At 50.1% G+C, this 17,670-nt stretch overlaps 1 protein-coding gene across 2 annotated transcripts in view; it reads left to right on the top strand.

Annotated features, from left to right (window-relative positions):
• The window catches only part of REEP1 (receptor accessory protein 1), a 109,475-nt gene extending 97,166 nt beyond the window's left edge, over positions 1 to 12,309 (top strand). The window contains exons 7-10 of one of the 2 annotated variants that reach the window (XM_029232491.1): positions 3,550 to 3,585; positions 9,714 to 9,865; positions 11,422 to 11,541; positions 11,868 to 11,939. In XM_029232491.1, coding sequence (XP_029088324.1) covers positions 3,550 to 3,585; positions 9,714 to 9,865; positions 11,422 to 11,541; positions 11,868 to 11,939 — 380 coding nt within the window. Of the gene's footprint in view, positions 1 to 3,549; positions 3,586 to 9,713; positions 9,866 to 11,421; positions 11,542 to 11,867 lie in introns of both variants that reach the window. The other variant, XM_029232492.1, reaches the window with a different exon arrangement.
• Positions 12,310 to 17,670: the final 5,361 nt, after the last annotated feature.

The following is a 17,670-nucleotide window of genomic DNA, read 5'->3' on the forward strand; positions in this document are numbered from 1 at the left end:
GGTGCTGTGAGGTACAGCCTACAGGGGCATCTCAGTCCTGTGCCTGGGCTCCTTCCAGGCCCCACCTGACTTGAGGGTCTAAGATATGGATGGGAAAGAGGGAGCCTCACCACTGCCCTGGGAATGACAACCCATGCTCCCTTCCAGGGAAAGGAGAACGGCTCAGGGCCCGGCCCAGCGTCTGCCAGGTTCCAACCCTCTCAGGAATGGCCTCTCTACCCCCGGCCCCAGGATTGAAGAATGTGGCTTTTCTGTTGGAAGGGAGAGATTTTAACCCTAGCAGGGCTGGGGAGGTGGAGGCTTGGCCATGGGGGTGAGGTCTACCTCAGGTAGGGGAACCCTGTCCCTGTGCCAGGGGAACTTAGCATGGAATCCCAAAAGGCCAGGCAGGAGGGGACCTTGGGGATCACGCAGTCTAATCCTCTGATTTTGCCAATGAAGGGACAAAGGCCCAGGGAAGGGAGCTGTCACCAGGGTTGCCCGCCGGTGGCATTCTCCTGTGGCCCCCTGACTCCTAGGCCAGGGCCTTCTCTCCACTCACCTGCTGGCCATCAGGTTTCCCTGAGCATCTACAGCTTCTGACCTCCTGGGCACCGTTGCAGAAGTAGGGATGCGAAATGCAATTAGATATCGCCTCCACCCTCGGTCAGCTTCCCGGCTACGAAGCCTCAAATGAAAGCTGTCATTGGAAGAAAAAGGGCCCCAGTTCTCTGAGGCTCAGTGGGCAGAGCTAGAACCAGTGGGGTCAAGTTCCAAGGGGGTAGCCACTTACCAGCTGTGTGGCCTGGGCAAGCTGTTTATCCTCTCTGCACCGCAGATTCTTTATCTAAACACAGGGAATGACAAGCCCCATTTGTAGGGTTGTCGTGAGGATTCAACCATATTAATCCATGTAAAGGTGCTTAGGGTCATGCCTGGCACTCGAGGTCGTAGCTGCTGCCAGTTTTGTTCTTCTTGTTGATATCTAACTCACCTACGAAAGTACTTTATAATATGAAAGTATCCAGGACAGAAATGGGCTGCCTTGTGAGACAGTGAGATTCCTGACATTGGAAGGGCCCAAACCAAAGTCCAATAGTCATATACCAAAGCTCTAGGGAGGGATTCCTGCTTTGGCTAGGAAATGGGCCTAGGTGGCCCTACAGTCCCTTTCCCTCTTAGAGTCTATATTGTCATTATAGAGGTGAACGAAGCAGAGGAAGTAGGCTCAGAGAGGTCACACACTGTGCCAAGGCCACACAGGACTGGAATCCAGGCCTCCTGCCTACACCTCCCCTTGGTGGATGATTCGTGGCAGCTTCAGAACTAGGAAAGAGAGAGGTTTGGTAGGATCTAAAAGGTGATGGATATTACTCAGCCATAAAAAGGAATGAAATTTTGCCATTTGTGACAACATGGATGGACCTGAGGGTATTATGCTTAGTGAAATAAGTCAGACAGAGAAAGACAAATACTGTATGTTTTCAGTTATATGTGGAATCTACAAAATGAAACAAACAAATGAATATAACAAAACAGAAACAGACTCAGAGATACTGAGAACAGACAGGTGGTTACCAGAGGGGAGAGTGGTGGCGGGGAGGGGTAAAATGGGTGGAGAGGATTAAGAGCTACAAACTACCAGATATCAAATAGATAGGCTACAAGGATGCAATGCACAGCATAGGAATATAGCCATCATTATTTATAGTGTCTGTATACGGAGTACGATCTATAAAAATATTGAATTACTGCACCTGTACACCTGAAACTAATATAATATTGTAAGTCAACTATACTTCAATACGGAAAAAAAAAAAAAAAGGCGATGGGAGGCATCCCCTGGGCTTTGAACATCTTCCCAGACAATCACTAGATGGAAGCGGATTTGGGCTGATTTGTTTGGTTCTGACCCTGCTGCCCTCTGTCCTCTGCTGTGCCCCGTGGGGCAGGGGCAGCGCTCTGGTTGCAGGTGTGCGGGCCAAGCAGGTGGAGTTTGCAGAGAACCAGAGAGCCTGCGGTGCTGCCACACGACCTGCTCTCCTCACTGCCTGCCCTTGGCCGTGGCGCCTGTGATTTCAGGGGGCCGGCAAGGGAGGTGCTGACCTAGCAGGGAGGGCAGGGACCGTTGCCCCTCGCCCTGGCTGTTCTGGGCCTAACATAAAAGTCATCTCAGAAAGAAAGACCAGTGAAAGATGGCCCAGGGTCTGGGCGTGGGGCAAAAGCACCCAGATCAGAGGCTCTGGGGCTGTCGTAACCCCAGAGTGGAGGGTGCGGGTGACTGGGAGGGAGTCAGCCAAAGGAGACCCAGCTTTGTGTACCCTCCCAGCACCCAGCCTCGGACGCCAGGCATGGTCGGGTCGGGGAAACGGCCCCCAGTCTGGGCTTCCATCCTGGCTGAGTGACCCCGGGCCTGCGCAGAGACGGTAAATGCAACACAGCGAGGCAGACGTCAACAAGCAGTCACCACACTTGTTCCCTCTGGGCCTAGATTCAGCCTCAGAACCTTCCTCAGAATGATACCCCAGGCGGCTGCTATCAGAGGATTTGACCTTGGCACAGAAAACGAGCTCAGTTGCCTTCAGGTTTCCTCTGGAGAAAAGGCGCAAGAATCCCTATCCCTCCTACATCTTAGGCTTGTGAGGAGAGCAGTCACAAGTCACAGGGCTTATTTGCAAGCCCTGGCAGGTAGCACCTGTTGCAGGCAGGCTGGGAGAGGATGGGCAAGACGCGGTGGCTGCCCCCCCCGTGGAGTTGTGTGCAGCGTTGGAAGCAACAGTTTCAATGTACATATAGGTAGAGTTTGAGAACACGAGGCCTAGTGAAAAAAGTACAAAATGGAATAAGATATTATATAACAATTTATGTAAAATAAAAATGTAGGCCCATTGGTGTAAAATAGCACTATGCAGTTTGCATCGCCCACCCTGCAGAAAGGACTGGGAGGCGTTTTGTCAGACATCATTTATTGAAAGTCTGGCACTGAACCCCAGGAAGGGTACAAGGGAGTTGAAAAAATGATCCTTGCCTTCCATGAACTTGGAGACAGCCTGTATTTAGTGAGCACCTACTGCATACCAAGGGCCAGATGTGCACCAAGACCAATGGACTGTGTAAGGTAGCAGCCAATTAGCTGTTTGAGCACTTTGAGGGTTCAGTGGTCCGTTTCCTGCAGGTCATTCTGAACTGGGAGACAGAGAGAGGAAGGGCATCTGGGCAGGCACACTTGGAGTTATTTCTCAGAGGAAACTTTGACGTCACCCTCTGCCTTCCCTTGGGCTGCAGGACACAAGGACTGACCTCTCTGAGCCAGGCAAGGTCATCCTTGGGCTGTAGGACACAAGGACTGACCTCTGTGGGCCAGGCAAGGTCATTTTCTAGCACCCGAGAGGAAGCTGGATCTGAAATGATCCCCTCCGCCACCTCAGTGTCTCTACAGAGACCCACATTCCTGGGACCCCTGTATTGAACACACTGGGATCCCCACACCTCCCTGGGACCTCCCGGTTTGCCTGGGGGCTGGTTCCTGTCAACTGGGGGCTATCACTGATGGTGCCCCCATCCCCACAGTGTGTACCTGCTGCTTCACCTGCAGGACCTGGAAAGGTGAGTAGACAGCCAGCATCTCTGCAGCGTGCGGGACTCGCCTCGGGAGGAGGCTCTAACCATGAGCTGGTGTCAGACCTGGGGGCTCCCTTTCAGCTGCAGGGTCTGGGGGGGTGGAGTCAGGAGGTTACCTCCTCCAAACAGCAAACATGTATTACCCTACAGCGAAGCCAGGCTAGACATTTGGGAGCGGCTTAACTGGGTGGTCTGGCTCAGGGACTCTCAAGAGTTCCAGTCAGGATGTCGGCCAGGGCTGCAGCCATCTGAAGGCTTGACTGAAGATGGCTGTCTTGTGACTGTTGGCTGGAGGCCCAGATCCTCACCACGTGGGCCTCTCTGGGGCTGCTTGAGCATCCTTACGACACGGCAGCTGGCTTCACCCAGAGTGAGTGATGCAGGAGAGAGAGGGCAAGCAGGAAGCCACAGTGCCTTTTAGGACCTGGTCAGAAGTCACATACCACCGCTTCTGCCTTATTCTGTTTGCGGGAAGTGAGCCATTAAGTCCAGCCCACACGCAAGGGGAGGGGAATTCATCTCCACCTCTTGAAGGGAGGAGCATCAAAGGATGTGTGGAGCCATTTTAAAACCATCCCAGGGTCATGGTTCCTTGTGCTCTGGGTGATGATAACACAGGCACTTACCCAGCTCCTCTGAAGTGCTGGAGCCCCAGGGCTTTCGGCCCTTGTGCAGCCAAGGGAGCCCTGGTCCTGCTTTGCCACTTAACCAGCTGTGTAAGTATGTGCAAATCACCTAACCACCCTAAGCCTTGATTTGCTTCAAATAGAGAGAAAGATCCCCGCTTCCCCACTCCCCTGTGCTGTTGTGAGAATGTCTGTGAAAGGACTGTGTGAAGGGCGGCGATGGTGATTACTGTTAGAGCCAGGGGACCTCAGGGAGCCCGGCCGGCCCCTGCTGCCACCCTCCCTGGGTGTGGGTGATAGCTTAGCCACACTTTCCCTCCTGACCTGCTCCCGCGCTTTCCCTGACCTTAACTAGACATGCGAGGGACCAGAAATGGTGCTCAGCCCCCTTTGCTCCCCCCGCACCAAGGAGGTGCCTTTGGCTCAGAAGGCGAGAGGGGCCGCCCCTGGCCTGCAGCTGCTGGCTGGTGTGAGGGGAGGAGAGAGGCACGCCTGGCGCCCTTGTTGCCTGTGCCCCCTGCCCCGGTGCCACTGAGACGTGGCTCGCGCCTCCCATATCGGTGGAGGGAGAAGGGTCCTGTTTTCCCTTTAGTTCTTCAGTTTTAAGACTTTTCAGTGCTAAGGTTTTCAAAGGTCTGTAGAAGACATGGGGGTTTTGGAGGCCATAAACCTAATGAGAACAGATGGTCCAAGGAGTCCTGAGCAGGGCTGCGGGGAGCAGCATCGTGCTGGAACAGAGGAGTGTATATATGCTCAGCAAGGATAAAAGAAACGGAGGGGCTGCACGCAGCTGTTTCCAGCGCTAGCAGCCGAGACTCGGGCCTGGTGGACGTGCTAGTTCGTGGGAAACAACCACAGCGTCCCAGGCAATTATGGTTCTTTCTATCTAGTCACCCTTTACAATTTTGAGTTTGTAAATTCCATGAGCCGTTCAGAAAGCCTCTCGTTCCGGGATCTTGTCACCTGGGGGACCGGGCAGAGGAGAGCTGCCTTCTCCTCCGTTCTTGCCTCGTGGGCCTGTCCTGTGCTGCTGTCCGCGTGGGGAAGCCCTCGCCCTCCCCGTGACCCCTGGTGGTTCCCTAATCACAGGCCGCCTTTCCAGTACGTTCAAATAGAATTACCGCTGATTGTGGGAACTGAGTAGAGTTCGGTCTTCCTGGGAGCTGCGGGGATGGGGGCTTCTTGGGGACTGGACAGCAGGTGGGGCTCGGTGGAGGCCTCCGGCTGGGGTGGCCCTGCTCAGGGTTGTGATCTGGGAGCCTTTGCCCCAGCCCTGCCTTTCTTGGCCCTCTTGACACCCAGGGCCCTGGAGTTCTTCCCCGTCTCCCTAAGGTCTTCTTGCGAGGAACCAGCTAGAGATTTGTCCACCCCACTTCCCTCTGTGATGGCGGGAAAACCCCTTGGCGCTCCAGGCCTCAGTCTCCTCCTCTGTAAAGGGGGGTGGGGTGGGTTGAGCTCGATGGCCCTGGGGCCCCGTTTTCTGCGGGTGAAGGGTGGTGAGTGTGAAGTGCCAGCAGACGGTGTCGGGGGAGGTTGGTCTCACGCCCGGGGCCGGGGCAGTGATGCTGGGAGAGAGGATTTCAGGGGGTCACAGACGCTTTGGTCAGAGGGGCCCTCCTGGTCCCCGGAAATGACTTCCATCTGTGCGTCTCGGGCCCCAGGAGAACATTCTGCTCCATTCCCGCCCATCTGTTAATCGTTTCCTGTTGTCTCCTGCACATCTGTCTCTCTTCTTCTGTGCTTCTGTTATTCTCTCTCTCTCTCTCTCCCGCTCATACCTACCGCCCTTTCTCCCCTCTTTTCTCTCTACCTGCCTTGATGTTATATAGAGCTGAAAACTGAATTCTATTACTGCTTGAAATTAGTCATAGAGGTGGGTTTTTTTTTCCTTTTTAAAAAAAAAAAATCAAGTGTGTGGGACATATAAAAAGCAGAGTCATCTCTTTTTATCCTCTCTATTAAAAGAGAGAGAGAATTGCCTCTTTCTTGAGGGTAGCCCCGCGGCAGTTTCTTTCCTCAGCAGCCGGAGCCGCCAGAGGTTTGGAGCATGGGCAGAGTGTGAGCGTGTGTCCGTGTGTGTGTACCTGTGTGTGTGCACGAACACTCACACGTGTGTGTGAGTTTCATCCCCAGAGGTCCTTCCCTAACAGAATATTCTCTTCTTTCTCCTCGGTGGCTGTCGGGGACGCTGACGTGAGTGTTCCAGATGGGCGTGCTCTCCTCCAGATGCCTTTGCTGACTTTCGTGAAGGGCTCCCACTAACGTGTGCTGCGGGGGAGTGTTTGCTAACCCGGGGTGTTTGCTGCACTGGTGGGATGGTGGGGGGGGGGGGCGGTCCCAGGGCTCCTGCAGAAGGATCAGCTCGGCCTTGGAGGGCTGGGAGTTTCTCCCTCCCTGGCCTCTCCACGGAGAGAAGAGGTGCAGCTGCTTCCTAGCCTGCTGTAGACACGTTTGCTAACACAGAACGTCAGTCAAGGCCACACACTCACTCCCCCGCTGTGGAAAATAAGGACGACCCCTGTCCTTTCCTAGAGGCTGCGCAGCCTCGGGCACCATGGTCAGCTCTGCGGGCTCAAGGCCTTGGCTGCCGTTCCTTGAGATTTGGAGGTGGTTGTGGCCATGACCTTGCATGAGATGTTCCTCATACAAGTTGTCTTCAGGAGCCATCAGAGTATTAAGATGTGGGCAGCAGTACCCTTTTGGGTGAGAACCTATTCAGTCACGAATTCTGTTTGGATCTACAGGGAGAGGAGTGCTGAGGAGGCCCACCATCTAATTTTCTGCCCAGCCACTCACCTTCATCCTGGTGCCCATCTTGATGGGACCAGGTTCTGTGGGGTTTATATCTTCATTTATACGCCTCCCTGTTTCACAAAGGATTTAAGTCTGGTTGTGGAAATAGAGATGATAAATTGAACCAACTAAGAAAAATGAAGCTTGAGAGAAAGGGAATAGGCAGGTAAGATGGAGTCAGAGTGAGAAGAAAAGTTTAAGTGCATGTCACAAAGTCACAGACTGTCCAAGATGCTGGGCTTCCTGGCAGCCAGTGCAAAGAGGGAAACGCAGTTCAGAGGTTCAGTGTCACAACACGGTAGCCAGCCGGAGGCTCAGAGGCTCAGCTTGTCCACAGTGGTTATTCTCACGGGTCCCGAGAGTCAGGCAGAACATTACAAACAACATTCTTGGCAAAACCCCTCCATGAACACAGTAAGCAGTAGGATTCTTCTCTTTTTAGCAGGTTCTCCCTGTGGCTTCCATCCGAAGCTACTTCCAGCCCCCAAGTTGCCCGCACTAACCTCCTTTGTTCCCCACCTCTGCTGAGTTGAATGATTGGTTTCTATTCCTGCCTGGATATCTGGGTTCCCCTTGATCCATCACTCCTAGTGGGCCAGAGGGCCACTTCTTTTCTACCCTTTAGTCCATGCTCAAGGATGCAGTAGAGAACAAACTCGAAGCCATTTTTGTTTCAGTCCAGAGACAGTCGTTGTTGTTGTTATTATTATTACTATTATTATTTTGGTAACGTGTGGGTTCATTGCTCAGTCTCGGTGAATCCAGACCACGTGAGCAGGCTGAATTGTTCGATGCCTGAGGATGTTTTGGTGACTCTGGGCTGCCCTCTGAACCCCAGAGTGATCGGTACAGAGAAAGCCCTGGCCCCGGATTTAGAGGGAACCACGTGTGCAGAGGCACAGACTCAAACCGGTCCCCTACCCGTTCTCAGGATGTGGGGTTCTGTGCTGGCGCGGATGGAGCTGGCCAGGCTGCTTCTGCAGTTTCTGGCCTGGTCCGAGAGCTTTCGGGCCTGGGCTGGCCTGTCTCTTTTTCCTCCTGTCAGGTGTCCAGAAGGAATGTCCTTGTGATAGGTGTCGAGTTCTGATTTGGGACAGGAGCCAAGCCCTCTGAGATGATGTCAGGTCTCCACCTCGGTTAGTGGACGAGCAGCCACTGTGGGTACAACCCCAGGGTCAGGTGCTCCGAGGGGCCCAGGAGGATCAGCCATAGCTCAGGATGCTTTCTGTGGGGCTGAGGCAGTGAGACTGACGGACAGGAGAACCAGGGTGCGCAGCACAAGCCATGTGGTACACATCCCAAGCCCCGCTGGGAGTAGAGAGGCAGGCAGGACCGGTGCATTCAGGGAGGGCTCCCTGGAGTTGCCAGCCTTCATGTTCCTCGGTCCTAAGGATGCAGCTGATTTGGCCAGGGGAAGGGACCAGAGGGAACCTAAACCCGGAGGAGACAGGCTGGGGGATGCATTGGAGCAAAAAACGCAAAGGAAGTTTAATGATCTCGGGCTCTTACTCAGGTGCTGTCTGAGCAGGTTGCTCCCAGCCTACGATTCAGCTTTGAAATCCGTGGTTAAGGCAGCTCTGCTCTCGTGCTGCCTCCTGCCGGCTGTTGGGAGTATAGCAGCAATGACCCGGAAAGCGGCTCAAGATTAGGCTTCCGCTGTTAAGTTTTACTAAGCCCACACCGGGTGCTGTTATTCCCCTTTTGGTAGAGAGAACACATTTGGTGGCTGAAAATGTTTTGGGGAGAAGTAGCAGGGTGTCCCAGAAAGAGCTCTGGTTTTTATCTGCAGGCCTTGGGGTGGTCGGACCAGGTGATCTGAGGGCCCCCTGGCTGTGCATTCTGTGATTCTAGGTAAACACAATATACGAAGCCTAGGAAGATGTGTCTCTGGGTGTCAGATAAACTGGGTATGGGCAGGAAGTATTTTATATCTCGACTGAGCTAGGACCACATGGCCAGATGACATGGGATATGCTCAGCATTGAACATTGCAAAAATACCGTGCACTCAGCGACATGAATCCATTCTGGTGCTCTCCCTGTGGATTAGTCACGGCAGACCAAAACAGGAATCCTGCTGTCGTTTTGGAGGGGAAGACTGCTGCTAGATTCTCCTTCCACTAGGCTCCTCTGCTCCTCTAGGACTTGGCCTTTGAAATGAAAAATCTACATAGCTTTGCTTAAGGTTCTCTTTGAAGGCTTCCTGGCATTTTACATCCTGTCTCTTAAAGAATGCTTGGAGTTGAATGTGCAAGTGTAATGAAGGCACTGTCAGCATTGCTGGTGTGTATTATAGAAAACTGTGCTATTCCTCTCCAGAGGTCACTGCCACCATCTTTCCTAGAGATTCTTTCCCGGAGCATTCTTCTGGTATGGCCTCACAGCTCTAAGCTGCAGGGTTAGACATGTCTCAGTTGGGGCAGCGCTGTCCCCACCTCCCCTGGTAGCTTATCAGTAGATTCTGAAGCCTGTGCCCGTTCCCATGCACGGCGCCTGACCAGTCTCACAGTTGCAATGATCCTGGATCCTCTGCAGTACCGCTGGAGGATACCGGGGCCTCGGCTCTCCTAACCGGCCTGGCCTGCCGTGCTGTGTGCCTAACTTTGACCTTGCGTGCCCTTCTTCGCTCCTTTCGACACTGATCCCACCTCGCTGTACTTTGTCTCCTCTGCATAGATTGTAAATGGACATTCAGTGGTTGAGGGGGATGTGAATGAGGGTGGTGTGAAGGCATGGGAGCCTCACCAGGTCCAAAACCCATTGGCGTTTTCCGATGATGAGGAGGAAGACCTGCTGGATTTCATGTACAAGTATAAAGCGCCTCGAAGGACGGAGTTCCCCCTGGAGGTACACGGTGTTGGGGGCTGCGGGGTGGAGCGTGTGTTTGCACAAAGGGCTCTGCCCTGGAGAACTGGGGCTCCTGGGGGCAGCATCTCTTCGGGCACCCAACGCCTCCGGAGTGCCTGGGGCGGGGAGACCTCCCTCCATCAAACAGGCAGGACAAGCCACTGGGTAGCGTCCAGCTACTTGCCAAGGGGTAAAAAAGACCCTACTACTTTTATTTGGAAATAGGAGAGGTGAGATAGTGCCTAGGGATTAAAAAAACAAACAAAAAACCCAACTACCAACCTAAGGTGATGTGTGAATGAAAAGCAACCAAATGAGTGTTTGGGAGGAAGAAAAACTCAGAATGTGTTATATGACAAGTTTTTATAAAGCGTGTTCATCCCTGTATCTCCATGACACAGCGTAGTGCCTGGTACAACACAGATGTTCATAAAATGTTATACAAGGGGCACAGCCCTTCAAAATGACCAAAACAATACACTTGATGTGTGTACTCTTGCCACTTGTAGATGCAGATGGAGTTTTGGCAGCAGGAGGGCCAGGCCTAGAGCCTCAGGGCCTTGCTCTGTGCAGGGTCACCAGCCTTGGGCTCGGGTGCAGGGCCCGCAGAATGGGGGGACCCCAGAGTCTTCCTCTCTGTCCCGTCACATCTCCCCCCCCTTCCCCTTCCCCTGAACACTGCGGCCTGAGAGGCCATCTGCGGCAAGTTGGGAGTCTCCCTGCCCACAGAGCAGAGACCCTTGTGAGCCTCAGGTGAGGCAGTGCATGGAAAGGCTGACCTCCTTCCCGGAGGTGCCAGAACCATTCTAGGTCCTGAGGCTTTGTGCCTTTTTGCTTTTGTTTTTGTACAGCTGCGCAAGCTGCTTTACTGTTTATGGTTAATCTGCTTGAGGCAGATCCCTAAAACAGAGGTTTCACCGATTCTTTTCTTACTGTGTCCGGAGGTGGCTGGTAAACATTTCCTAGTCGCAAAGGTGTAGCGTGAGGACTCAGGATGTGGAAGGCCAGAGCCTTCCGTTCCTGCTTCTTTCTCTTCTGCCTCCCTTCCGTGTGCCCGCTGGGCACCAAGCTCCTTGCTGGGAAACGGTGGTGAACTCGGCCCTGCTCCCAGGAAGTCACAGCGTGGCAGGGGACACAGTGCACAGAGCAGGCACGCTCCCCCGTGGGCGCGAAGTCCTCTGACGCCCTGTCACGTGCTAAACAATGTGAGAACCAAGGAGCCGATCCTGGCTGTGAGTGGGCCATGTGGGTGGGGCTCAGGAGTGACTTAGGACTGAGAAGGGAGGAAGGACCTCTGGTCAGAAGGGATGGAGGTATGAAAGGACAATGTAGAAAACGAAGCTGAGTACAGAGAGTTGGGGCCAGTTGTGAACCCCCTTGAGTGCTATGCTAGAAAATATTTCCCTTTTCTTTTACTGTGATAGTAACTTCCCCTGTGATTTGTGTGTCCCATGGAAGGAGGGGTCCCTTGATAGCCATTTGTAGGGAAGATGAGGTGGAACCCTTCATACTTAAAGGCAGTGTTTCCTCTGTTGTGTGGTTTGCTGTGCATGAAGGGATTTCACCTCCAGAAAGAGGACTGGAAATTTGGTGATGGAAATTTGAAGCACGTACCAAGTAACACGAGGCTGGTTCCCAAGGGAAGAGATGGGGCGGTCTTTCTGCTGAGTCACTTGGTAAGATCATTTCGCTCTCAAGGCAGAAACAAGATGTGTCATCCTTCTGTGTAGCCATTCACTTGGGAGATCCAGGGACTTAAGAGAACATGAAGAGGGAGGCGCCGGGCTCCTCAACTGGCTCAGCTTCGTGGCGATGCTTGGGCTGTGACTCCGATTCCTACTGTGGACACTCCGAGTGGGCCCCCAGCCGCACCAGCCTCTTCACACACGCGTGCATTTGACCAAAGGAGCTGGAGTCTCAACACAAACCCAGCCGGGTGCTGTCCTCGAAAGCTTCCATGCTATGCCAAATTGAGGGGTCCTTTTTCTGTTTCCTCTACCAGGCACCGCCTAGAATCCTTCGACCTCGCTTCAGGAAGAAAAGTACCTCATCCTCGGCCACTGAAACCACATGAGTGAGATGAGCCAACAGCACTGGATCCACAGAATGTTTCTTCTCTGCCTTAAAGAGCTATTTATTCACTAATAACATAGAAACCCGCAAGCTGGGGTACTGAGTGTGCAGCCTCGGACATGGCCTTTCCTCTCTCCCCTGTTCCGCTTTTAAGAGTTTCTCTTCCCCCCTCCTTTTCTTTCTTTTGCTGGGGAGAGGCTAAAGGGAAAGGTAGTGTGCCGGGGGTCAGCAGTTTTCCACAACTGGACTGGCGTACAGACAGCAGTGTTTTAGAAATAGAAGAGAATCACCCCCACTGCTGGGATGCACATTTGTAATTTCTTGGTTGCATACTTCGTTTTTAGTCCTGTATATGCAAACAAAGCAGTTTTCTTTTTAACTTCTTTTTGTCCTTGGTACTAGTACTTTGGACTCTACAATGTACATATTTATGGCTTTTGGCTTAATATAGTGGACTTGCAAGGGCTGCCAGAGGTTCTGATGTGTAAGAAAACTGCAAAAGCAGAAGTGCAAAAAATTATTTTGATTCTAGAGGATGTCTCAGATGTGCTTATGAGGCTTCCAAATACAACTCGAGTACAACATCCCTTTTCCTGCAGGGCGATGGTCCATATCCTTCAGACGGTTAGTCAACAGACCAGAGTGAAGTTTAGAATGAAGAGAGGCAACATTTTAGTGACAGGTGTGAGTGTAACGAAGACAGGGGAACAGCCTAGAATAAGAGAAAAGTCACAGGAAGCTTGTCTCTCCCATGGATCCAGGATTAGGAGCTTCTGAATCCTTACAGGGGATTTATCATGGTCTTAGGCAGGAGCCTCGCCCTTGGTAAAACTTCTCTCGGGCGTGTAGACTTACAGCGCTGTTGTAAGGAATCATTTTGAGTGGTTCAAAAGTGCCTGACGATGACTGTGTCTCCATAATAGGACCCAGTGCTGTGACTGATTTCCCCAGGTAGAGGAGCCCACAGTGGGAGCGCCTCGTTTCAGGAAACACTAAGCGAAAACCAACCCATCCACCCAAACAAAAGCAACCCTACGATCATGCTTTGTTTCAGATACGCGGTCAAGTACATCTGAGACACCCTGGTAACAGTCCAAACGCTGGGTTCTAGAAAGGTTTCAGAGGTCGAGACCTTCATGGATGTGACTGGCTCCCCAGCTCACGGGCAGCTCTGGCTCATGCCCTCTGTTCCTCTCCTGGCCTGTGCAGAATGTGAACCAGAGAGATGTCGCACACTCGTGGGCACTCGTACTTCATACAAGCCCGCGTCGCTTAGGGAGAGAACAAATCACTGTCTGAGGGGACTCCCTGCTTAGACTGAGAATGTTATCTGAAAAGAAGAATCTGGTTTAAGGTAGCATTTTGGTCTGAGGCAGCTGCTCTGGTAGAGCCGAGCCTAAATGCAGGACTCATATACTTACGCTTAGAGTGGGCGTTTCCTTTCAGTGTGATGCATGCAGTGGTCACAACCCAGTTACTTATAATACTTGGATTGTGTTTGTTCGTAGATAGGCCCTGAACACTAGAGAGTGTTACGTACCACATAGAACCTACTGTCAATCAGCTATAAACAGGCCCAGTTAAAGACTGAGCTACGCAAACACACATCAGTCTTTGCTGGTGACACATTGGCTGGATCTTAGCCACCTCCGAGAGGGTTTTACTTGAAGTTGCTTGTTACCAGATGTGCATATTTAAATCCCTTTTCCCCACAATGCCTCTGAAGGTGACTTTGTAATTTACAAAAGGATTTAGGAAAATAAACCTAAAAGCAAATTTGTGGTTCAGAGGGCAAACAGAGGCTGTCTGTTCATTGTCTGTGCCCCACACCCACCAATACCTAAACCCCCGAGGGAAGACAGAAAACCTGTTTTCTTCAAGCTCACTGAATAGTTTCAGACAGAGGAAAAATATATGCTTTAAAATGTATTTACCTGTCATTGGGAGTACCCAGAATTATCAGAAACAAAAGCAAAAAAAGCTTAACTCATTAAGCAGCTTTTTAGCAATTTTTTTTTTGCCAAAACAATAAATGCCTTTAGCAGCAGAGATTAAAATCCTATTGTGAACAAGCTATATTTTCACCATTTTACAATGGAGAGTTTTAACAAGTACGGGATATGAAGCTTGCACTCAACTATACCAAAAACAAGTTTGAAGCACTCTACTCTCAGACATGCTGTATTAGTTCTCATTTAAGATTTAAAAAATATAAAGGTATCCAAACTGCTGTCTTAATGTAACTATTTTTCCTTCAAGCGTTGGTTAGGGAGTTGGATTCTCTCTTAAAAACACCCACTGTACAACTGAGAGCAGCTGTCATATTTCTGGCAAAACATGTTTACTTATCCAACAAGCTGTATATTTGTGTGGACTGACGTAAAATGTGAACGCCTCAAAGTGTACAAGTAGTGATGTGGAGTTCTGTCTAGAGGATAAAACTGAATGTTTTTAATTGGCTGATTTACAGACACAGGCTGTTTACAAAATGCTAGCTGGAAAGTCTGTACTTTTCATGTAGTAACTTTCGGTTCTTTGCTATTGAGCACCTGTTCTGTTTCTGAGAAGATGAGACGTGGTATTGTACTTATAAACTGGAGAGTTAGGCATAATCCCTCCTGGCTTTATGTGAATAGCTTGCTCACTTCGCTGGCCTCTGAAATGTGTGTTCTCTGTAGTATACTGTCCGTGTGTCTGTGATAACAGTGCTTGTCAACCACGACCACCACCGAGTACCTTCCTAGTTGTTCACCTTGCACAGTATTGGAAATGGTAAAGGATGTGTGCTTCATTCACAAACGGCACACACTCAGAGAGCTGGCGTTCTGGACGGTGACTGTGTACACTTGCCCTTGGTTTATTTCTGTAATCCCCATAGAATGATCTGTAATCAAATAGTACACTGAACTGTACATCAAAGGGATGTAAAGTTACAGTATTCCAAAGGTTGGAGTTCTGCTGTTTTCTTGTAATGCCTGATATATATCTTGAATAAAGTCTTAACATTTTTCTTTTAAAAGACAGACATCTTTGTAATGTTGGGCTTATGAGGAAAGAGAAAATACTTTAAGAAAAATGTATCCGTCAGCAAGGATTAGAAGCCGAGCACTCAGCCACTAACTGGCCTGGTGACTGGGCCCCGTGCCTACTGCACAGAATTGTTGCAAAGAGAAAAAAATTAATTGATATCTGTGCTTTGAAAACCAGTTGATCACATAAATATAAATCTGGTACTATGTTTGTCTTACATTTTTAAAGGTCACCAGTGGAAACCAGGTATCTGTGAAAACAGGGTAGTTCATCTGCAAGGCAGTTTTAATTCTGCAAACAGACCTTTGGTCTGTCGCTTTCCTTCTAGGAACCTGTGTCCTCATCTGCTAATGCGGGAGAAGGGATGCAGGTCAGAAGAGGGCGGGGCACGTGGAGATGCACTGGGAGTTATGGATGCCCTTAATGCCACTGCAGCCCTTGCCTTGAAGATATAAACGGGTACATGGACTTCCCTGGCGGTCTGGGGGTTAAGACTCCGCGCTTCCACTGCAGGGGGCGCGGGTTGGATCCCTGGTCGGGGAAGGTCCCACATGCCACGTGGTGCGGCCAAAAAAAACAAAAACAAAAAAACCCCCAAAGACTTGGAAACTCAAAATCTGAAACGTCACAATGAAACACTCATTTTCTTTGCCTTTATAGTCCTATATGTTTGGCACGAGGAATGTAAAGCATAGCAGCAGCAGGTAAAGAAGACGATAGAGGACTGAAAGAAAGAAGAGATGCAAAGGAAGGCTGAAAATCCACTCATCAATCATTATTTCCTGAGCCAAGTCCAATGTCAACAGAACTGATATTAACCAGGTTAAGAGCTGACAAATAACAAAAAGCAAAGTTATAAAATTTAAAAGCTGACTTGGTTCAGTGTCATAAAGAAGTATTTAGTATTTATGGTGCTAGATTACAGTCACTTGTTGATTTCGATGTGAATTTTCATATGCTGTTAGAAGACTTGGGGAAATACACAGGATTCCAAGGAGATGGACCCGGGTTCGGTGACTTACTAGTCGTATTTTGGGTAACGTATTTAACCTTCTGTGAGCTTCAGTTTTTGCAAGTCTAAACTAGGGACAGACAATATCTCCCTTGCAAGGTTGGTATGAGGGTTAGCCGTCTTGTGGATCCATGCTGGGACGTAGTAGGTGTTAAATAAATTCCACTTTTACATATACTTGAATGTCATTTAGATAGACCCTTTAATGTAATAAGATGTTTTGTTGTCAAACTATAAAATCACTGTAGATGATAAGCCCTGCCACCCATAAAACAAAAATTACATGTATGAAAATTCCCTTTCCCCTAAATCATGTGCCTGTCAGCCCTTCCACTTCAGTCCGTCTCTGGCTGCTGGGGCCTTAGCCAGCCCTTGTCTCTACCTCTCCTGCCCCTGGCCTAGAGGGGAAACCAAGGTGCTCTGACGCCCACAGACCCTGTTGTCCACGTTGCACTAAGAAGTCACGGAGGTGGTAGAAAAGGCTCCTCCTCAGCTTCTTCGGGCGCCAGATCCATCCCGCTTCCAGGGGTGAATGGAAGAGGTGAGGAGCCAGGCAGGTGAGAAATGATGTGGAGGCCTTGTGAGGGACTGGCTTCTGCTACCCCAGAACAGGAGGAAATGAAAACCCATCAAAACAGAAAGCCATTCCATGCGTCAGGTTCTTGAGATTCTCGTCTCGAATCAAATGTGTGTTCTTTATTAACTGGTCCCATAAACACACACACACTTGGCCTTGGAGTTTTAGAACACTCTCTTGTCACCCTTTTTCCTTTTAGTGAACACACGCTGGTTTCAAGGAGTTCCTCCAATAATCCTAGTCTGACATGCCACAGAATTCCAATTTGGTTATCTTTTTCTTAATCTGTTAATAGAGGAACTGCATCTTATCATCACCAACTATTATATTAAAGGGTCTGAAGCAGTAATTGAGGCATAATTGTATTTAATAATGGTTTTTCAACCAGTCAAAATGCTCTGCTCTTTGAAAATGCTTCCCAGAGATTCTGACGGGAAAGCGGAGAACCACTGCCCTAGACTGTAAGCATCCTGAAAAGCTGAATTTCCCTCAGCGCCGCTTACCTGACCCTCTTCATGTGAACAGTGCTTAACTTCTGCATCGTTTCTAAACATGACTGAGATTACTTTTCCCCTTTAGATTCTACAATGTGTCTTTGGAAAATTTTGGAAAAAGTTTACCCTCACAATTAAAAGTATGAAATCTCAAGTGGATAAATGAACTTTTATAAAATATAGTATCTTTTAATTCTTGGTTAAAAAGTTTTTGTCTCCACTTATACAGCCTCTTTAGCTTCACGAATGGGCACACTGAAAGGCTATTTCATTTACTCTTCTCTCAATGAAAATCCTGTTCCAGTAAACTAAGTGAGAACTGCTATGAATGCAGTGAACCTAGTAGACCAGACGTGTTAGCACCCCAGGCTCACCTCTGAGAGAAAACTGCTCACATGACTATTTTTTGCTCCAAGTGGACCTGCTAGCCCAATCAAATGGACCAGGGTGGGCTCCTGACCTCAGAACAGCCAGTCCCCACACTGGTCCGTGACCCCTGATGAGACCTGGTGTAAAAGGACAAACTGACCCAGTTAGAGTCTCTTTGCAGTTAGTTAGAGACTGGAGATAGGAGCTGAGGGTCATGATGTAGAAAAGTACCTCAAAAGTGCATGCTAGC

The sequence above is a fragment of the Monodon monoceros genome, unplaced genomic scaffold (genome assembly GCF_005190385.1).
Source record: "Monodon monoceros isolate NGI ecotype Baffin Bay Population unplaced genomic scaffold, NGI_Narwhal_1 Super_Scaffold_19, whole genome shotgun sequence".
NCBI lineage: Eukaryota > Metazoa > Chordata > Mammalia > Artiodactyla > Monodontidae > Monodon > Monodon monoceros.